At 50.1% G+C, this 22,395-nt stretch overlaps 1 protein-coding gene across 1 annotated transcript; it reads right to left on the bottom strand.

The window, feature by feature from the left end:
* Positions 1-1,999: 1,999 nt before the first annotated feature.
* Positions 2,000-20,435, bottom strand: CPA5 (carboxypeptidase A5). The gene is made up of 11 exons (XM_014784803.2): positions 20,242-20,435; positions 18,497-18,578; positions 17,326-17,460; positions 10,278-10,376; positions 8,952-9,053; positions 7,645-7,746; positions 7,178-7,288; positions 6,650-6,740; positions 3,173-3,372; positions 2,798-2,882; positions 2,000-2,321 (listed from the first exon to the last, which is right to left on the bottom strand). The coding sequence occupies exons 1-11, from the start codon at positions 20,355-20,357 to the stop codon at positions 2,134-2,136; spliced, it is 1,311 nt and encodes a 436-aa protein (XP_014640289.1). The 5' UTR covers positions 20,358-20,435; the 3' UTR covers positions 2,000-2,133.
* Between the last annotated feature and the right edge of the window lie 1,960 nt (positions 20,436-22,395).

Here is a 22,395-nt window from a genome sequence, read left to right as displayed (position 1 = left end):
CGCTCAAAATCATGCTTTCCTTATCTGAAAAATGAGCTTATTGATACCAGTAACATCTTCCCCATGAGGATGAAATAAAAATATTTGTGCAGAGAGCATAAAAGTTATAATCACAGGCTCCAGTGTGCAAAGGTATAACTTGCTTTATTTATCTACAGCTTATATTAACTTAGCCCATGACCTCGTATTTCCACTAATAGCAGAAAACTTCGGCTTGGAAATTCTAGATCACTCAGACCACTTCCAGCTTAAAAAAACTCAATCTCTTTAGGGAAACTGCAGCCTGAATAGGGATTTTCTCCTCCTCCGTCACTGGCTCTTCCCCTTAGGGTTCTTCAGGGGTTCATTACCCTGACTTCCTCAGGCCTTCCCGTAGCACAGCTGGTCCTGGGCACAGGTGTTCCCAGTGAATGCCCACTGTGCCACCATGGTCGCTGGTTGCTTGACCCCTAGGCTCGGCCTCCTTGCCTCTACCCCAGGCCTCCTCAGCCACCAACCTTCTCATTTCTTTGCTCAGAGCTCTCAGTAGCTGTACCACTGAGGTGTACCCAACCATATGGCTGCCTCTAATCACCCGTCCAGACCCCTCGCTCAGCCATTGTTAATCTGCTGCTCAGGCACCATATTGGACATGGGCCTTACCTGGGGTTTCCATCACCACTGATCCCCTCCTTCCACTCACTGGTCCAACCTCTGTCTCCTTTTACAGTTGTGTGTAAAGGGGGGCTTGTTTTTACTTTACCCTACTTTCTTCCCTGTCTGTGATTTGTAGTAAAACCCTACGCTCTGTGTCCTGCAGGAGCCAACTCACGGGTACCCACAATCCTTTTCTTTTGCAACAACACCAACAACAAAAGTCTGGCCTTTGCAAATGAAAGTCTTGCTTCTGCCTCAAACTTACACAAACCCATTCAGCTTTCCAGTTATCTCTTGCTTCTTAGGGATACCTGCCTTCCCCTGTGGGCAGGGCAAATAGACCCACTATCTCTGCTCCCCAGTGGTGGGGGATGGCAAAAGGCACAAGGAAGGCTGAGGATGGGGGAAGGATCTCATTAGCATCTCAAAGGATGCTCATTAGCATCTCAAAACAGTGCCCCTTTCTCTCCCTTAGATAAAGTGCTTACTAGGTACATGGCCTGGCCTGGAGTCACCGCTCAATGCATGACAACCATGACTATGGTGAGGAGAAAGAGACTTCTTCCTGGGTGTGTGGTGCTTTGCATGCTGGCTCTGACAGGCTGAGACTCTGTGCTCCCAAGATCAGCAGAGCCTGTGAGGACGCCCAGGAGGAACAGGTCACAAACCAGTGATTCGTTCATTCATTGACGGGGTGAGTGGATCTTCTGAGTGGGGGCCTCTGAAATGTGCCCCTGCTCTCTACCCAGCACGGGAAATGAAGCAGGAAGAGGAGGAGGCTGCCTGTCCACACCTATCTCTCCCTCAAGGTGCCAGAAATGCCACCACTGGAGACCCACTCCTTTAGATCAAAGAGTGTCCCCTCCAGTGTCATCTAAAAATGTAAAAAAACTGTGGGGGCCGGCCCTGTGGTGTGGTGTGAAGTTTGCGTGCTCTACGTCAGTGGCCTGAGGTTTGCAGGTTTGGATCCTGGGCGTGGACCTATGCACTGCTTATCAAGCCATGCTATGGCAGGCATCCCACACATAAAGTAGAGGAAGATGGGCACGGATGTGGCTCAGGGCCAATCTTCCTCTGCAAAAACAGGAGGATTGCCAACAGATGTTAGCTCAAGGCTAGTCTTCCTCACAGAATAAAAAGTAAAAACTGTGGGGACAATGTGTATATTAGTAGCTCCCAGAGGGTGAGTTATCTGTTCTAGGCCATGAGAACCTGCAAGAAGAGAAAAGGTAAGGCCTGCTAGTCCCTCATCCTCCTGAAAACCTGGGAGCGAAGAGGCATTTCAAGCTGCCCCTGCCCCCTCCTTAATGCTGAGCGCAAAGGGGTGGCAGCCAGCACCAGAGGCTGCCAAGCCTGTTCAAACTTGTTTTTATTTCCTAAGGGGTCAGGGTAGGAGGGGCATGGAGGGGAATTCATAACTTGGGTTTCAGGAGGGGCGCCGGGCCTTGGGCCTTGGGGAGGAGGACGAACCCTCCTGCTCTGCCCTCGGTAATGTTGCTAGTAGGGGTGATTCTGGGTGTGCTCCATGATGGTCCGAATCGCCATCCATGTCTCCTGGGCCGTGGGGACAATCTGGGAGGCCGGCAGCAGGAAGCCATAGCGCCCGGTGTCCCGGAGCTCAAAGCTGAAGGAGTACTTGATGCCGCTGTCGTAGGCCCAGTCCACGGTGATCCCGCTGGCCACATCTGGAAACAACAGGGCAAAGAAATGCCCCCGAAAGGAAGAACAGGGTGTGGCCACAAGGTACAGAGGCATCCTGAGTGGAAAGTGAGCCCTGGGGGCAAAACGCCCACCCACCCCAGACCACACCAAGCTTCCTAGCCCAGGCCTCACTCTGAACCACAGCCCGCCCACTCAGCCCATGCTCTGCCCGGCAAAAGGAAAGCTCCTTGAGGTCACCAGAAGGAGGATCTTTCCCCTCAAAGTACTTAGCAGTAAGCCAGGCATTGGGAGCTGTACATTAATTACTGTTGCAAAGATACAGCTGCCTGCTTCTGGGTTCCACCGTCCACTCCTCTATCCAGTTGTGGGAGTCAGCTCTGGCCCAGCCCAGCTAGATCTATGGTACTGCCCTGTAGCCAACCAGACCTGCCAGTCAGCAAAGAGCCGGCACCTGCTGGATGCAGTGCCTGAAGCAGTGGCCAGGGGAAGGCTCACTCACAGAGGGTGGTGCTGATGCTGCCATAGATGTACTCGATCCCGTGGACCCCATACATGGCCTGCACTGCGTCCTTGGCAAGATTGTACTGCAAGATTACATCCAGAGGGTAAGAGGCTGGGGTTCCCCACACCCCGCTCCCTTACCAACTGCTGAGAAGCAGGGACTTAGGAGTGCTAGGAGTTGAACATGTAGATGGCTCTCATGACACGGGAGCACAACACCTCCAGCTTTGAACTTGATCACACGTGAGAACAAGCTCCCCACTCCTCCCTACTGTGGGGTCTATTGGTCCAGATCCTTGTTTTCAAAGTGAGGGTCTGAACCCTGTGGGAGTCTGCTGGATGCCTCCCCCAAACCCTGAGCTGCCAATCTCACCAACTCCTTCTGGTTTGAAACAGGCTCCAGTGAGCGGCCATAAGGGTACATGAGCATCTGAGAGTAGCTGTGGATGGAGATCAGAGCCTTGATGTTCCCATGCGCTGTGATGAAGTCCACAATGGCAGCCACTTCTGACTCCGACTGAGGGCAGGGCCCATGATAAGTCTCTGAGCAGGGGTTGTTGTTAGAACCGTTTCCTGGAGGTAAAATAAAACCCCCCAAAGGGTTAGAATTTCCAGTTTTAGGAAAGACACTTCATGCTTTCAAAATATCCACGTATTCTCCTACATTTCCCACCCTCCTGTGCAGTTTAAGGCCGTGTGACTACTTATGACCAATGAGAATGTGAGCAGAAATGATGTGTCCCTTCTAGTCCAAGGCTATTTAGAGCAAGCATGACTTCACACTCTCTTCTGCTCACATGGTTGGAAGTAAAAGACTCTAGATGGAGGAAGTATCCTGGATCCTTCTGTTACTATTGGAAGAGAGCTGTCAAGGAGAGTTGACCCACATTGGACTTCATGTACACAAAAAATAAACTTTTATTGTGTTAAGCCACTGCGATTTGGAGGGGTACTGCTGCATACCCTAGTCTAACACATCACAAGAGTGTAGCCACACCATGACTCAGCAACTCTGTAGCCCTGTGGGGAGCTCCCTTGCCTTGTCCATTGGTTAAGTCCTGACTGTGGTTCCATTGGAAAGCCAAGCCTGTCTGAGCATTGTCTCCACAGGAAACCAGGTCTCTGCCCCAACCCAGCCTTCCCTATGAGCAGCGACCCCTTTGAGCTGACCCTTCTCTGCAGACCCTCCATGGCCATGCGGAAGGCTTGGGTTCACTGTCAGTTGAGTGCTCAGACTTCGCATCTGCTCAAGTTTTGTCACAGCCATGGCCCCAGGAGCAACAAGGACTTGTGGCCAGGAAAAGAGAGAACAGATCCCCATAGTTGCCTGGGGCTGGTCTGGGAACCACAGATGCAAAGAGGTCTTCGAAAATTCTTCTTGGGGACCAAAACTGGGGGAGAGGACAAAGAGGGTCAGTGCTTCCATTTTTTTCCACAAATTTAATTTGTCACCATCTCCTCCTAGATTCTTTGCTCCCTATCTCTTTTCTTCCTCTTCCCCTATTCTGTTTTCCTCCCCTCCCCAAGGGCCAGGTCATGGAGGGCTGGGCTGGGCTGGGCTGGGCTGGTCAAGATTTGTGGGTTAGGGACATATTTGGAAAGAACCTTCCCAGTTCCTCCTCTCGCTCCTCCTCCCTGAAATGACTATGCACAAGCCCAATTCAGAGGCCAGGGATCAGTCCAACTTCTGAAGCCTCCTGAGGATGCCAGAGCATCCCTCTTGACCCCCAGGGCAGCTGGCTGGCTGGAGAGCTGGGGGGCCTGGCCTGTGAACCAGTTCAGATGCTGCTCTAGGACTGCAGCAAACCGGTCCTCACCGAGAGTGCAGGTGAAGGTGGTACAGGTGGGAGGGATGGTCTACTCATTATGCAGCAATTAAATTAAGGCAATAATAAAACCATAAACAAACTCTTCCTGCCTGAGTCACCAGCCCAGACTCATGCTATTTCTGGCCACAGGAAGGCCCAGAGCAATGCACTGGGGAGCAGGGAGCACATCCCCTCCTGGTCTGTGGGGCCTTGCCTGGGGTGAGGACCCTGGTTAGAAGGGGATGTGCTTGCAGGGAGCAAGGGGGTGAGGAACAGTCCCACAGGCTGGAGTCAGCCCAGCTAATGGTGGCCCTGTTTGTTGTGTCTGCCGGGAGCTTCTGCACCTGCTACACTTGATGAATGACAAATAGCAACAGATGAGCAGAGCGAGGAGGCTGAAAGCTTTGTCTGCGTTTGCAGCCCACGCATGGAAAGCTGTTCCCCTGCCAACGACCAGGTGGCTTTGCCCAAATATGGAGAAACACTTCAGGCCATTAGTTCTGGTTTGAGCTAAGCAGAATAAACTAATCTCGCCCTGACCAAATGGGAATTAGCTGCCTGCTTCTCTCTGACGTTCACAGAGTCCTCTGAGCCTGCCTATTTCACAAGTACCTGCTAATAGATTCATTAGCTATTTATTTTTCCTTCTCTAAAAATGTAATTTGTAGCAAAATGAAATCTCTAGAAGGACATGGTAAATTATTAAAAGCAGTAATCTTTGGGTAGTGGGATTTTGGGAGTTTTTTTGTCCCCTCTGGGCTTCTTTTTTTTTTTCCATTGTGTATATACTGATCTTTTTTCCCTGCAATGAAACCCACAAAAGTTATTTTCTTTAAGAGGTAATTTGTCTTTCTACTAGCCTTTCCATCTTGGGGTCCATGGGCACTCACTTCAACCGGTTCTGAGGGGCCCACATGGATGCCCTGGGGCAGGGGTCTGGTCACTTGGAAGTGGAATCACCTAATTTTACTGGGTCGTGTTCCCTTACACACGGGGTTACACACAGCCCAGACCCTTAGGCAACCCTCACATAGTGGACTGGGGGCCTCGCTCCAAAAGCTTCGGAGCTGTCATTATTTCAATGAGAACAGACTCAAAGAAGCCAGATTTTCAAAGCGATAGGCAACCAGATCTAGAATGTTCTATCTCGTTGGTGCGGCCACCTGTCTATGGATCTGCTTTTCAAAAGCAATGGCACTGTCTCCTGTGGAGCCAAACCCCAATCCCCCAGTATAGTGCGGATGCCACATCTGGGGACTGAGGGCTGTGTGCATGCAACCCTCAGTACTGGAGACTGTCCCGGCTGGACCCAATGTCCCACCCACCAAATTGCTGCATTTCCAGGGTCCACGTGCTCATCTCTGAGCTTCCTGGAGATCTCAGTTTCCCCATCTAGTCCCTGTGCCCCTGGCATGGTAAGGGAGATAACCAGGGAAGAACATCAAGGAACTCAAGAGGAAGCTACCCACCCCTCCCTGGAATCAGACAGCCCTGCAGACACGCACCAGCCCATCAGCCCAAAGTACTTGGGTCAAAAATAAAAACCAGGCTCAAGTCAGTGTTGACGATAGGGAAGCGGCTTATTCTATATGTCAACTACCATTCTGGCCTCCTCAAAGGGCAAATTTCAGGTCACAGCTCTCAGGGAATGAGCTCAGAGGCATTTTCTTGTGGCATGCTCCCTTCAAAGAAGGGCTAGGGACATTTTGGGGGCACCATAAACTCCGAGTTTTGAGCAACCAGCTACCTTAGGCCTTTCTCCACCATATTGAAGATTTGATCCTTGCAGTTCATCTCCACTCAAGGAGCTGTTTCCCATGAAGGCTAAGCATATGTACACAGGTAACACACATGTACAAGCTCTCCCCATATCCCACAGCCAATCTTAGGCACATGCTTGCCTGTCCCTGGCCATGACTCACTTGCATTAGCTAATACGTTGCCTCCCAAGTTATGAGTCAACATAATCTGTGTGGGAGAATGTGCCAAGGACCAACACATCCTCCTCCAGCCCTGCCCCCAGGTCCAGTAGATTGCCATACCTCCAAAGCCTGACTTCCAGTTCCTGTTAAGATCCACACCGATGCAAAAGATTCCAGGTCTGGTGGACTTGTTCTTCCGCCACAAGCGGTTCTGAGAAAGCCCAGGTCAGGTGACCTCATTCACTGGGTCCATTCCCAGAGGTGGGAGCCACTGACATCCTGGCCTAGGAAGGGGGGTCTGGTGGGACAGGGAGGGACAAAGGGAAAGAATCTCTAGGGCAGGATGGGGCTAGCCTGGGGCTGGGCCAATGCTGCGGATCACACACTTTGTGGTTAAAGCCAGAGTGTGGAGGGAGGCCTGAGTATAGGCTGCCAATAGTGGCTTTCCTTGGGCAGCAGGAGGGAGGTTGGAGGGCAAGAGCCGCAGCTGCATACCTGAGCAGCCCACCTGCCTCAGTGAGACTCTCTGCAGGGGGCCCCTGAGGGGCTGGCCCCCAGGGAACCTCAGCCCAAAGCAGCAGTGACCTTTCCTCCAAACCTCCAGAGCTGACCCTTGGCCCCCAACCCCTCCCTCCCAGATGTCCTCACCATGCTGTGGGTAAAAGCAAACCCATCAGGGTTGGTGACGATCTCCATGAAGATGTCCATGGCGTTCAGTATGTTCGTCAGGATGCGGTCTTTGCCATATTCACTGACAATCTGCAAGAAAAGGCAGAGTAGATACAGGGTGAGGGAGGGGAGACCCTGCTGGGCTCTCCTCCGAGGTGGAGCAGGATATTTGCATGGCCATTGGCTGCAGGCAGGGGTGGCATCAGGCCATCAGGTACATCCTTTGTGCAGAAACAAAGACCTGGATTTTAAACAACTAGAAGGCAGAGGATAGATGTGGGTTCTGTGCTGCAAAAGGCCAGAGCACATGACAGCTGTTCCAAAGGGCAGGAGGGTAGAAAGTACCCTGAGTTTAAACAAACCAAGTATAATTTTTCAACTGGAGGTGCCCTTAAGTAGTGGAGCAGCTCCCACCCCCTGCACCAGCCCCCATCGTCCATGCTGACCTTCTTGGCAGTCCAGATGCCAGTGGCATGGGTGATCCACTCCCGGGAGTGAATTCCAGTGTCGATCCAGATGGCCCGTCGCTGAGAACCTCCAGTGCTGAACTGGGAAAAAGAACAGGGATCCAAAAAGAAGTTTGAACCGAGACAGCTACAAGGCTGTCCCTGAGCTGCCTGGGAGGAGACCCCGGATGTATCTTCGCTGCCTGGGGTGACCCTATGTGCCCTCGAGAGGGGGTGTGCAGGGACCTGTGCATGAGCCCATGAAGTGAATGGATGTGGGGGCACAGTGATGCTCTTCGAGAGCAAAGTGATCCAGCCAGAAACACAGAATGTCCAAGGTCTTGAAAGTATCTTAGACTAGTGCTTCTCAAACTTTAAAGGGCACCTGAATCCCCTGAGGACCTTACTAAAATGCAGATTCTGATTCGTAGGTCTAGTGAGGGGTCTGCAGTTCAGCATTTCTAACAAGCTCCGGGGTCTGCTGCTGCTGCTGCTGCAAGGACCACACTTTGAGTAGCAAGGTCTTATGTATATAAAGAGAGAACACAGACAGCACCTGGAGGAAACTGAAGCAGGGACAGGAGAAGTCAAGTCTCAAGTTAGATGAGACCACTGGGCCCTTCAGCAGAGTCCCCAGGGCATTGTTGAGAGCAGCAGTGCCTGTCTTCCCTGAGAGCTGGATGTCAAACGCCCTGTGGTCCATGCTCCTGAGTACCCTGTAGGCCACACTAAGAATTGTTTTCCGTGGGCCCCACACTCTCAGCTATCCTGCCTCCTTCATGACCAAGGGCACTGCAGCTGCCAAGTTTGCTCCAACTCTGTTTCCAGTGGCCCATGTGAAGGGCTGGGAGGTCTCCACACGGTCTCAGGCCCACCTGTGGCTGCCTGAGCCAGATGACCTAAGTCGTTTGCAAATGAGGCCTCTATGTCCCTCTCTTTCCGCTTAACAGATGAAGCAACTGAGGTAACAGGAAGAATACTGACTCACCCACACTCACACCCCAAGTCTAGAGTGATGACTGCCACTCTGCAGTTCCATTTCCTTAGCAACCCTCCCACCTACTCTCTGACCCAGGACGTGCCAGGTCACCACAATGTCACCTGGCCATACTTACAAGGGTGGGTCCCTGAATACCACAATCCCATAACTTGTGGGTCATCTCAGGACAGGGGCATACAATCTTCTCTTTCCCCAAAACTCCTACCCAGCCACGACCCCACATAGGCTCAATCTCATGCCAGAGGCTCAATCTCGTGCCAGAGGCTCTCACTGTAGAGTCTAGTGGTCAACACTACTGAGCTTTTACCTTCAGGACAAGAATGGACCGATTTTCAAAGCTGTGGCCGATCTGAATTTTTGAGACAATATCTGAATGCTCAGTTACAAAGTTGTCAATCCAGCTATATATCTGAAAGGAATGAAGTTTATCAGACAGGCAGTCAAGTAGGGAGGGGGTGAACCCCAGGACCTCTCTGAATGTTCTCCTTCCCTCATCCCACCCTCCTTAACGCTTCCCCACCTCCCTTGAGGATCTAAAAGAACCCAAATCAAGAACTGCAAAAATCAAAGATGCCCTGCAGACCTAAGGCAACAAGCTGTGGTCAGCCCAGATTCCCAGGCTTCTCACCACCGTGCAGAGCTAAACCTTAGCCTGGAAGAACAGCATGTGCTGAGCCTACTCAGTCCCCAGGGTCGGTCTGCAAGGCTCTCTCTGGTTGGAAATTTTCTCTCTTGCCTCCATTCTCTTGGCCCATTCAATCCATTTGACAGATCTCATAGACCTCACAGTGTTGTTTTGGTCTTCTCACCCCTTTTAGACTCTAAGCTCCTGGAAGGGAGGGTTATTTATCTCTGACATCAATAAATACTGAAGGACTTTATTAATTCATTCTCTTATTCTTTCAATACACATAATTGAATTAACAAATATATGAAATAAAACGAATTTTCTATTATAGGTCTTGTGAAATGGCAAGAGTGATGACGATAATAATAGAGTGGACAATATCAATAATGTCACATCCTTTATGTGGAAATGGGACCTGTGCCTTGAGTTTCTTTCTGGACTGGGCACCCCTATGCTCTCCTTATATATTCTCCTTTACAGACAGGTCACAATCAGTCACACCTGCCCTAGCTGCTATAACTGTGATCAGGAATTTTCTCCAAGTGAAGGCAACTCTTTTATTCTACAAAATGGCTCTCCAGTGTGCCTGGCTCCCTGCCCCTTCTACCCTCTAGTACCTACATCTGGGGCCACTTAACACCAGGAGAGGTCAAGACCCCTGGATCCCTAGCCAGAGTGTTGGATATGAAGGTGCCTCTACCTGCTCTGTTCTGGCCCATGACGGGTCCCCGCCATAGTGTTCTGCCTAGCAGACCCATTACTCTGGTTCACTACCTGTCATAGGCTGTACTATTGCACCACAGTCCCCTCTGTCTGAATCCTGGCTTCTGGATCTCTTTGAAGCTGTCTACCAACAGACCTTCGCCCAGTGTCTGCTCTGTACCCCCCAAGTCTCAGTTCACAGCCCCGTAGACCCCAAAGTCCTTCACTAGTCTCTGCCTGAGTCTGGAGATCCTGAGGGCCCAAAGGGACAACAGAGCCTGGAGCTTAACTGGGCAGACCTACCTCCTCCAGGGTGTGGTAAGAGGAGTAACTGAAGCTACTGGTGCTGCGCTCCAGCCGGCGGGATTTCGCCATGGCTTCTCTCTCCTCATCCAGCAGCACCTAGAAGACAGGAGCACATATTGGAAGGGAAGAGAGGGCTGGGCCGACCATGCCTCTTCTGAGCTCTGCCTCAGCTGGCTGTGCACATAGACAGCATCCACACATGAGAATGAGCCAAAATGAGTGTGAGCTGTACAACACGAGGAGATGCTGGGTTGCTGGGTGATTCTTCCGCTTGGTAAGCTGTCATTCATGCCACCACTTCTCAAATGAGCACAGGCAAGGAGTCTAGAGAGCTGCATTCCAAGTCTGCCACTGCCACTAACTGGCTGTGGAACCTTGACCTTAATTCCCTCAGCTTGAAAATTGGGACAGCAATACCTGCCTTGCTCATCTCACAGGAAGAAATGTAATAATGGATATGAAAGTATTTTGGAAAAGACGCTCATGGTCTACTGCCGACATTGCTTTTGCCCTCTATGAACACTCTGTTGAGTCAAGGCCCAAGCTGAACTATGTGCACTGACTCCCTGTGGGAGCAGAGGGCTCCCCTGAACCCCAACATCAACTCTACTCCCAGGAAGTAGCCTAGACAATTGGTGTCCAAGGCATTCAGAAAGCCAGGTGTGAACAAAGCCAATCCAAATCATTATTATTAATGTTCCAACAGTCTTTCACTCACCATGTTAACTGCCTCTTAAACACAAGAATAGGTGATCCAAAAGCAATGACCTGGGGTATCAACTCGGAGTTGGCACTCAATCTTCACATGGTACTTCCCACTGACCAGAGAGAGGGCAGTATATTGCCTGGGTTGGGTTGATCATCCTGGGACATTTTTCCCAGCATGGGACTCAGTGAGGTGGGCAGGTGCCTTTCACCCCAAGTTCATACCCTTACATTGCCACCCAGGGGCCAAGGCACTCCAGGACTCAGTGCTGACTGTCCAGTATGGGAAGTTCCTGGGCCCCTCAGCCACAAAGGGTGCTGGGAAAGCAGAGGACCTCAACCCAAAGTCACCCCTGGTTTGAAGCTCTGGGCCACAAGTAAGTCTTTGAGTTTACGGGCATCTTTATCCTCATCATCTCAGTTGATCTTGTCAGATGACCAGATAACAAGGCAGGAATCAACTATTCACATTTTAGAGCTAAAGCAGATTGGAGAGGTGAGGGACTTAACAGCAAAGCTAATAAGGGCCAGAAGTGAGATAAGAACCCAGCTATCCTAGTTCCTAGCCTTGGGTTCCTTAAGGCTAGCTAGCTATCAAAACTAAAGGCTAACAGTAATAACAAGCACGCACACACATATAGATATACATATCTATATATGTGTATATAGATACAGACACGCGTGTGCATATACATAGAGAGAGAGAGAAAGCAAATGTAAAAAATGTTAACAACAGGTGAAAAGTCCATCGTACTATTCTTGCAATTAAAAAGTGTTTTAAAACAAGGAAAAAGCTAGTACCCCAAGCATAGGAAAGCAAGACACTAAAATGCCAAAAAATATATATACTAAAATGCTAACAATGCCTGTTAGGATAGAAGGATTATGATTTTAAGCATTTTTTTTCTTTTCTCTATTTTTACATTTTGGCAATGTGCTTATACTACTTCAGTAAGTAGGATCTTCTAAATGAATGAATAATACTAACGCAAAAACAGAAAGCCCTAACGGCTTAAAATGAAGCAGCAGCCATGGAGTCTTCCGTCCCAGGGCTGGAAGAGAGTCCCCTGCTTGGGACTAAGCCATTGCCCAGTGACTCACTCACCCTGCTGCCCCAGTCAGCTTGCTCACAAACCTCCAGTTCACAGATTTTAAAATGGGACTGGAAATCGATGTTTGGGGCTCATTTTATTTTCTTTTTGAGCACCGACTACATGCCAGGCAATTGTCATTGCAACGTTTTGTAGCTGAACTGGCTGGGCTGGAGACGTTCCCACTCGGGCAAAGCTGGGATTGCTGGTTAGGTTAGAGATGGCTGGAGGCGCCGGGATCCTCACCGACATCACCACCACTCCGGGAAGCCCTAACAAAAGGAATGTCTTCTTCCCAGGAAATCGACGGAAATCTCAGCAGCCGCCACCACCCATGTGTGCCCATCACTGTAGGCCGGGCACTACCAGCTGTGGTGAGCAGCTGCAGGGGAGAGAGGCGGCCAGCCAGCGCACCCAGAGTCAGGGCCGGTCTGGTCCCCACTCTGGTCCCACTGGAATGAAGTTACAGAGGACATATATCTAATTTCCTAGGGGCTGGTGAAGGGCCTGAGGCGGAGGGTGAAAGTGGAGGACAGGGAGGAGAAACTGGGCAGAAAGGACCAGAGACCTCACTCTTCCCACACAGCCCAGGGACACCCACAGGAAGACAGCTCCCATGAGGCTGTCCTTTGTTCCACACACAGCTTGGAGGCGAATGGGAAGTCGACACCAAACTGCAAATAACTGTCCAAACACCCTCACAGCCTTGTGAATGGATATGACACCCGCTTACAAATTGGGAATGCTCAGCCCTCGCAGCTGGGCCCCAATTCCAGGAACATTAATCTACCCTGGCTTGAAAAATACACAGATGTTTGCTCCCTTCACAGGGCTGAAGGAAGGGGATGGGAGAACTAAGAATGCAGTCCTGCCACAGGCTCAGGAATGCCTAATTACAGCCCTGTCAGGCTTCTCAGAGAAAAAAAAAACTCAAAAGTAAGCCATTTGCCTCCCTGGAAGCCATAACCTGTCAGGGAAAGTAATACCTTGGTGTGAATTAATTTATGACAGGGGTAAGGAAGGATGGGAACATTAAGGAAAGAACAGCATCTCCAGGATGGGGGAGGGGAGGAGACCGGAACGGCACTCAGCAGCTGAACTCCAAGCACAGACGTAGAATGGACGCAGCTCCTGGAGACAGCAGTGGGGAGCAGGAGATGGGTCCTAACCCCCGCTCTGTGACGGCAGCAGTCACCTCTCCTCACAAGTTCCTGGCCTTCTCTTCCAGGCCTAACGTTTGCAGTAGCAGCTGCCTGGCTGGTGGCAGCTACAGTCCATGCCTACGTGGGGGGTGGCCACGGATCTAGGGTTATCAGAATGGACCCCCTCAGGGGTCAAGGCTAAACCGTGGTTTCACTGCCCAAAAGGCAAAGTTAAAACACCACACAGACAACAATGACCACTGCTGAGGAGGCAGATGGCACAAGAGCAAAGAGTGCAGCGCCTGTAGCCAGGTTGTCTCAGATTCAATCCTGACGCTGTCACTGTCTTGGGCAAATTACTAATTTCTCTGTGCCTCGGTTTACTAAATTGCTAATTTCTCTGTGCCTTCATAAAATGGAGGTCATGTGATCACATACTTTACAGTGTTCTCATGGGGATTAGAAGGGTTAATACATATAAAATGCTTAGAACATCGCCTAGCATGTAGTAAATGCTAGCTATGATGATGATGACAATGACAGGACAACAATAGCAACCCTTGGGGTGACTCCAGGACTCTGTGATGGAACAGTTATTACAAGGCATGACCAGGAAATCTGGATTCCTCCTGAACTCTGAAAAGAGGGGTTCAGGTTGGATATGTGAGTCTGGCTGGAGCTATAAACATGGGAGTATTCAGGAGGCTGAAGGTCTTCAACACCATGATCCTGGATGAGGGGACAGAGGAGAAATCCAAGGACAGAGCTGGGAAACAGCAAAACAATATGCAAAGGAGCAGCCAGTAAGATGAGATAACCCAGGAGAGTGCAGTGGCCCGGAAGCCAAAGAAAGAGACGTGTTGCAATGAGAAGCAAGTGACTAGTGTGCTGAAGGATGAAAGAACAATGAGCACTCAGAGCTGACCTCAGAGGTGGACCTAGGAGATGTGTGTGACATTGACAAGGGCAGTTTTGGTGAAGCGAGGGGTGGATGGTCTGCCGGAGGAGAGGGAAGGAGACGGCAAGTATAGTCAATATTTCCAGGAGTTTTGCTCTACGTGGAAGCAGAGAAATGGGGTGATAGCTGTGGGGGGGGGGCTCAAAAAAGGATTTTTTGAAGATGAGACAAATAACTCTATATTTGTATGCTAATGGGAATGACCCAGGAGAAAGGGGAAAATTCGTAAAGCAATATTTACACTAAATTGTATTTTGCTCCAGATGCTCAGAGCATGGGTGATTTTTGTTTTCTCCTTCATGCTTTCCCCTATTTTCCAAATTATCTACATGAATATTTATTAATTTTGTAATCAGAAAAAAGCCATTAAAATCCACAGAGCTGATTGCTCAAGTGAAGCCTTTCCACGGTGACTCATCCCGGGGAAAAAAACACAAAAACCAAAGGGCTGAAAAGAACGAGGAGGTGAGGAAAAATTAAATGCAAATAGACCTCACTCGGAATCAGATAATTTCTTGCCTGGCCCACTGCAATTTCCTCACCACCCTCCTGCCTGTCAGTCTCTCCCTGCTCCTGTCCCCAACCCCACACTGTCACTCTCAGAGGGATTTTTCTTAAATGCAAATCTGATCACGTCAGAGCCCTCCGATGGCTCCCCCACAGTTTTCGGGATAAAATCTCGACCTCTTCACCCCATGGAGGATGCCCTTTGTGATCTGGTTCAGCCTCATCGCAAAACAGGGTAGGGGCTCCCCTCCCCCTGTCCCCAGCTCGCCGGCTCTTCAGCCACACCGCACCACCGTAATTACTGCCTTCTCAGAGCCCAGACGTGCAGTGCCTCTTGTACTCGCTCCCATAGCAACCTGCTCCACTCCATCAGCGCACTCATCCACTTCATTGTAATCACCGATTTACTCCCCTCCGCTCCCCACCCCCACGACCCTCCAGTTCAGCTCCCCTAGATACAGGGGCTGCATTTCTTATCTTTGTATTTCCAGCCTTTGGCCCAATACCCAGCACACAGTAGGTATCTCTGTATCCGTGGGTGGAATGAATGAACCCACAGCTTCCATCTCAAGCATCCCTCTGATCACAGGGCAGGCAGGAGGCAGAGCACTTCCCTTCCTCAAAACTCTCCAGGGCCTCTGGCCAAAGGGAAAGTGAGCACCAAGATTTTTCACACTCACTTGCAACCTAGTATTATCAAGCAAACACACCCTCTCCTTCATTTCCTTCTCACATCCATTAATTCAACTAACATTTATTAAGCCCCAACTAAGCAGCAGATCCTACAGTAAGTGCTGGGGTATAAAGATGGATAAGGCGCATGATCCTGGACCTTGAGGGGGTCAGGGGAGGGGGCTCTGGAGACAAAGACCAACATTTTGTAAGGTCTCTCTCTGGGCATGCTCTTCCTGAGCCTGCCAGTAGAGTAACTCATTCAGCAGACAGTTGTCGATGGCCCACCATGCAGAAGACACTATGCCAAATCCTGAGGCTGAGCAGAACCAGAAGACAGGGAGAAATCAGGTCTGCGTGAGACTGGAGGCCAACAACCTGAGTGGTGCAAAGCCCTTCCCCTCCTGTTAGCGCCTCTGAGCTTTCCTCCTCCTGGACACCTTCCCTCATCCTCACCACAAATCAACTCAACACAGCAGCCCCACCCTCTCCCAGTACCCTAGACGCCAAAATGTGATCTCAAGTATGAAAATCAGAGCTTAATGCATTGCAGACAGAGTGCGTTGTTGGTGAAAATCCTGCCTAGCTGGGTTAGGGCTGCGAGTCCAGTACAATGAGAGGGAGTGAAAAACTACCAGAGCAATTGCAGAGCTGAGGACGACAGGAGAGGACAGGCCAAGGAGAACGCAGACAACCAACTCCAGAGGAGCCAGTCGGGGAGGCTCAGGGGTGCCTCTAGGGCCATTCTTGATAAGCAGAAATCAACAGATAATTTTTAGAGACCTCTTCATATCTGTTTGCCAAATGCTGTGGTTTCCAGGGTGGGGCAGAAGCAGGGAAATGCAAACTTCAAAATGCAGGCACGGGCTAAAAATGAGAAGTGAGTTCTATTTCTTTGGATGTAGTAGCCTCTCTTGTCTGCAGGAGTTTCCCCATTTTTGTTTGTGGGAGACTTAATTAGAGAAATAGCCCATCCCTACATGTTGAGCAGGAAACAGATGTGCCTGATGAGGAATAAAGGTCTTTGAATGGACCTGAGTGGCCCGGCCCTGTGCTTGCGCGAGAAAGGAACGCTGCCTGATGCCTTTATCCCCTGGCATGCGGTGTCAAGTGTGTGCGCTCCCGGGAGGCTGTGTTCCCACACTCAAGCGCTTAGAGGAGATTAGCTGCAGCACAGCGTGGTTGGGAATGAATCTTTGTGGATATCGTTCTACAGGTACACAACAGCATCTGCAGAGGGTGCAGCCAGAGGCCTAACCAAGGAGTGGTACCCAAAAGACTCGCTTTAGGAAGGAGGCTCCTTGGGATATCCTTGAAGATAGAACAATTGAAATAGAATTTCTTGATGTTCAGAAGAGACACTGTAAGGTGCAGCAACAAGTGGGAGAGAGGAGATTGGGGTGCCTGGGAGCGAGTCTTCCTTCCCCCTACCAGGAACAGCCAAAGCTGTTCCTCTGGGAGAATCCTGCCTGGGAGAGGTGTCTAGTGAGGGAAACAGCAGGGCCCACACGCGGCTTCTCTCACCTCCTCCCGCTTCTCTAGAGTGAAAGAATTCCCTGGATGGCTGGGACACACAGGCACGGGGGGAGCAGTCAGAAAAGCAAAGGAAGCCATCCAGAGTTGCCTTCCCATGGTGCATAGAAAAGGCCTGAGCTCTTTCTTCCCGTCTTCCTTCTCCCCCTCCCCTCCTTTGCTATGAGCTGCAAATCCCTCCGTAAAAGGACTCGTCCACAAGCGACCCTGTTACCACACTAGGAGTGCTTCCCCGCCATGAACTCTGTCTTAGATTTAAATTTTCTCTGAGAAGCATGAGCTTTCATTCCTTCCACTGCTGGTTCACAAAAATGCAGATAGAACTCCAGAAACAAGACGTCCATTTTAGCCCTGGATCTTTTTCCTTCATGTTGTGCCCAAACCGGAAAGGCAGTGGAAGATGAGCCCCGCGCTGCAGCGCTGGGGCGGGCCCTCACCTGGACGTCCTTTATCATGATGCTGTAAGCAAGGCCGTGAGCCTCCAGATAAGCTTTGACATCTTTCAGTTCAGAGAAAGGAACTCTCACATCCACAGGGAGGCTGGGCCTGGCGGGGCCACGCCAGAAGTCCACCTTGTTCACAGGGAAAGAAAAATGGGCACATTTATCACATGTCCTTACACACAATCTTGTAGGCACCCTGGCGAGCCAGATGATCTTCCCTTATATGGTTAAAAGGGCCCCAGTGCCATAATGAAAACCTAAGGCCGAGCAGCAAGACCAGGACAAACACAATCGCCAAGGCACTGAGTTTTCGTCTCTAATTTCAAGCACCTTCATCTCCCAGCTCCACTCACACATATAACTTTGCCCGGATCCAAAGAGCACAGTTTCTAAAAGTCAAATGGCTCATCATCTGGGACATTAATACACAGAAGAACTCTGGTCAGAAGAGAGTTCACTGCCCCCAAACCTGGGAGATACAGTAGGAAAGGCCTAATCTGGGTCCCCATGTCATCTGAATGCTACTCTATTTTTCAACTTGTAAAATGGAGAGAATTATTGTACAGCGTTATGAGTCCTGGTTGATCGGGGCACTCATACAAATAGGAACAAGGGCTTTGGGCCACCTCCAGAAATATCTGGTTGTTTCAATAGCCCTCAAACAAAACCCTTCTATGATAATAGTTGAAGAAAATGTTTTCCATCGTGGAATACTTGCAGAGGACAAATGTTCTTGGAAACAAATGCTCAGGCGCACAGGGACGAACCCAAATAAAACACAAGTTTGCCAAGCTAAGCCATTTCAACTGGGAAACAGACATGTCCAGTCTGCATGCTGCATGGCATCCCAGCCAGAGACATACGTACCTCCCATGTGGCTTCAGGACATTCCAGCTGTTTTCAGAGTGGCCCCCCCGAGAGGGTCTGCTCAGTAGCGCCCCATCAGGACAGAGGGGAAAGCCAAGAAGGGCCACCCAACCTTCTGGGCAAGTGTTCCCAACCTTTCCAGAAGAGGAGCCACATTTGATTTTTCCACACTGTTGTGATCTTTGGCAGAGACATCTTGAGGGCAGGTTTGGGGTTTGGGGAGCAGGACGGGGAGCCTAAAGTGCAAGCCACTGTGAAGGAGGGGAGTACATGTCCCCAAGCCCTGAGGAGTCCTCACCTTCTGGGGCTTCAGGGCCTCCAGATCCCTGAGAAGTGAAAGCTGCTTCTCATTTTTAGCCAGGACTCGAAGAACCTGGTCTCTAGAAAGACGTGGGGAGAGGGAGCAGTGAGAGGGATTCCTGGAAGGCTGTGCTGCTTGGAGGAGGCAGAAGAGACCAGGCTGAGGGGACCAGGCAGGAAGGCTGGGAGGCACCTTGTCACCAGGAGGCTGGAGGACTGCTGAGTAGAAGGACTTATAGCTCTGGGAAGCACACAAGTCCTCCAGCCTGGGGCCAGCTGTCTCTCCAGCCCCAAGGACAGACCACCCAGGGGATTAAATAAAGCCTGTCAGTGCTACTGATGAACCCGCAGCCAAGACAGGGGAAGAAAGATGGGAAACGAATGTGTGGGGTGGAGGAGGGCAGAACAACAAAAGGAATGAAGGGGACAAAGGAATAGAGACAGGGGGCCAAGGGTCCAACGATGGCCCCAAGTGCTCTCATACAAGGGCCCAAGGCCATGGTCTGTCCAAACCTAGTACCCTCTCCTTGCCTTCGCCCAAGAGCCTAAGGACATAGGAGAGATCAGCCTCACCCTACCTTATAGGGTCCCCCCGGTCTCACCCCTTCTTGTCCCACTGGAGGGGGTGGGAGGTGGTGTTAACTGAGCAGCCTGCAGTGTGACCTCTGGGATCTGATGCCTGGGATGGCGTTGGCTCCCTCCCTGACTGACTCTGATACCGTGGATGATGAACCCCGTCTCTAAGCTTGTGTCTCCTCTTCTCTACTATGGAGTAGTTACCTTGCGGGATCTTTGGGAGACTGAGAAATCATGTCCATAGAGGGCCTGGTGTATGATACTAGCCATTGTTGTTAGTGCTGTGGGGTTGATTCTGACTCCTAAGCGACCTTGTGAACAGCAGAGCGGAACCCTGTCCGGGCTTTATGCGCCATCCTCTCATCTTCCAGTGCTATATCAGACGATGCTTGGAGGCAATTCATAGGGTTTTCATGGCCAATTTTTTTGGAAGTGGGTGGCAGGTCCTTCTTCCTAATCTGTCTTAGTCTGGAAGCTCCGCTGAAAACTGTCCACCATGGATAACCTCGCTGGTGTTTGAAATACCAGTGACATAGCTTTCAGCATCACAGCAACACACAGCCGCCACAGTATGACAGCCAACAGACGGATAGTGTGGTTTGTTTCCAGGAAACAAACGTGAACCCAGGCCGCAGCAGTGAGAGTGCCAAATCTTAACCACTAGACCACCAGGGCTGCTATGGCTTATTATATTATATTATTTTATATATTTAAAATAGTATAGTATACTATATATTATTTATACTAGTGCTTATTGCTATTCAAAGGAGGACAATACCACATCCATATGGTAGGGATGCATAGCATTTTGGGGGTTACTAACCTCTCTAAGAATCAAAGGAAAGTTATAAACCCTTCTCCCATAAAAAAAGTAGATACACAAAAAATTTTACATATGATTTCAGAGGATTCTTGGAGCCCTGAAAGCTTACCCATAGACCCCAGATTAAGAACTCTGGATTTGGGGAGGGACAATAATACAGCTGCGTGTCCTGCCCTTGAGCATGAGATTGGGAGATTATGGAGTTGGAAGTGGGTTCAGGATGGGAACTAAAATCCTGACTCCTTCCTCTGCCTTGGTCCCAGCAGGACAGCCACCTCCCCGCTGGGACACCTGGTCCCCTAGCTCCTGGCCATCCTCCCTCCCACTAGGGAGCAGCCACTCACCCTGTGAAATTCATTTGGCCCAGAGCTGCTGCCAGGATAAAGCTGCAGACCAGGAGCGTGCGCCTGTCCACAGGGGACAGCCCAGGGCCCATGCCTCCTCTGCCAGTGCCCTGCATGCTTCTTCCTCCAGGTGAGCTTCAGTGGCTTTCCTCTCACATAGGCATGGCCAAGGCCTCAGGACAGCACAGCACCTAAAGGCCGGCAGGCCCGGCCTGAGAATGGGCATTAGGCTTTCTGGGAGACCCAGCAGGTGATTCCCACATGCCAGGCCTTGGGAGACCTAGGGCCGCCCCTCCCCACTTCTAGGCAAATCCTCTCCTGGGAAGGGGAGAGGGAAGAGGGAAAGAGGAAGACAAAGCCCTTAGCTTTCTCTCCTCCCTGGAGGTTTGCTGGGCCAGCCTCTAGTGAACATCGAATCCTCCATCTCCAGAGAAAGATGAGAGTAGTTAGAGCACCAAGGACATCGCTCCTTTCCTCCCTCCTCATTTAATGCTTTTCTTCCACTTTCCGTCTCCCTCGCCTTCCACTCACACTTTCCCTGGGCCACAGCCTCCTTACACATACGGGTGTGGACACCACAGAAAGGACGCAGGGTTTAGAGACAGACAGCCGGTGTTCACTTCACGTCTAAAAGATCTGGGACAATTGACCTAATCTCTCAATCTCGGTGTACTCACCAGCCAGATGGGGTTAATAACACCTCCCCTCCCTACCTCACAGGATTTGGGGTGGGGGGTATTAGGTGAGACAATTTGAGTGAATTGGCTTGGCAAAGCCTGCAAAATGTAACGTATTATTATTTCAAAGCATTAACTCTTAGTCACAGCCGCATCTTAGGTCAGTACTCCAGTTGCAGTGGGGAGAATGAGAAGAGAAGAGAATGGAGAGGGAACAAAGGAAGTATGTATTGTACGAGAAGGAATTCAGTGAAGAGTCCCTTCTCTCTATCTGCAGGGGGTCACCACTATGCTGGGAGAGGTAGTACGTTTTCTGCCAGACATGAAGGTCACTGCAGCCATTATTATAGTTCTCAACAGAGAGCAGAGCCAATTTCTCGGTCCTGCTGAAGCCCCACACAGCCCCCTTTATGGTCTGAGAATAGCAGGAATAAAACAGAGGCCAGCACACAAAGCAGTCATATTGGAAGGAGAAAGTGAAAGATGATGCCTGAATGGTAAATGATGAATCTAACAGAAAATCCACAGGAAGCGGAGGAAAGGCAGAGACTAAATCCAACAAAATTGTTCAGCAGAGGACATCAACAAAAGGCCACTTAACTGTCACCGGCGATTCTCAGAAGCCCCCCTCCCCATCCGTACTTTCCCAGAATGGCCAATTAACTGGCCATGTGTGCAGAGAAGTGAGCTCTTTTATTGACAGAATGCCCTGCTCCCACACTCTGCCGGACCTACTCCATTATCTCGTGGTTCAGCTGTTCAGACATGCCAAACTCTCCTAGAACCCTGGCTTTGGGAACTCTCAGACAGAAACATTAGCAAAGGGCTTAGGGACCTAGAAAAGAAAGTAATTAGGTTTTCCACCCAAGTAACATTCAGCTTTAGTAGAAATAGTAATAAAAGAATGTATTAGTAAACAATAGCTCAGGAATTTAAAAGAAAAAATGTGGGGATGGTGCTAGTCACCAAAAGTACCCAGCATCTTCTTGTTCAAAAGCATCATTTTAAGTCACTAATAATAGTAAGACAACTATCCCTGTACTTGGTTTAAGGGTGGAGGAGAGAGAGAGAAAGAGCGAGAGCAAGAGCAGAGCAAAAGAGCAAGAGAGAGAGAGAGGAGCCGTTAAGAATTCTTGAGACTTCTACGGCAACACTTCCAATAGAACTTCCTGTGATAATGGAGATGTTCTATGTCTGCACTATCCAATAGGATAGGCACTAGCCACTTGAAATGAGACTAGTGTGACTGAGGAATTGAATTTTTAGTTTTATTTCATTTTAATTCATTTAAATAACTTAGCCATGTGTGGCTAACGGCTATTGTATTAGACGGCATAGTTTTATGGGAATTCACCAGCCCTAAGGCTTTGCCTCCAAAGGCTGGATTTGAAGCAGAAACACATAGCCGTGCTTGACCTAATACCTAATATTGGCTTCTCACTCAAAACTGATTATTCATCCAATCATTTATTCAATA

The sequence above is a fragment of the Ceratotherium simum genome, chromosome 1, assembly GCF_057802395.1.
Source record: "Ceratotherium simum simum isolate JZ-2026a chromosome 1, ASM5780239v1, whole genome shotgun sequence".
Lineage (NCBI taxonomy): Eukaryota > Metazoa > Chordata > Mammalia > Perissodactyla > Rhinocerotidae > Ceratotherium > Ceratotherium simum.
The sequence above is the reverse complement of the archived record's forward strand: the minus strand, read 5'-3'. Positions and strand labels throughout refer to the sequence as shown.

Coding starts and splice junctions, on each gene's coding strand:
- CPA5 (XM_014784803.2), bottom strand. CDS start 20,357: ATGCAGGGCACTGGCAGAGGAGGCATGGGCCCTGGGCTGTCCCCTGTG. Junction 10,377..17,325: donor TCATGATAAAGGACGTCCAG/GTGAGGGCCCGC, acceptor CCTGTCTTCTAG/GTGCTGCTGGATGAGGAGAG. Junction 7,747..8,951: donor GGTCCATTCTTGTCCTGAAG/GTAAAAGCTCAG, acceptor TCTTTTTCCCAG/TTCAGCACTGGAGGTTCTCA.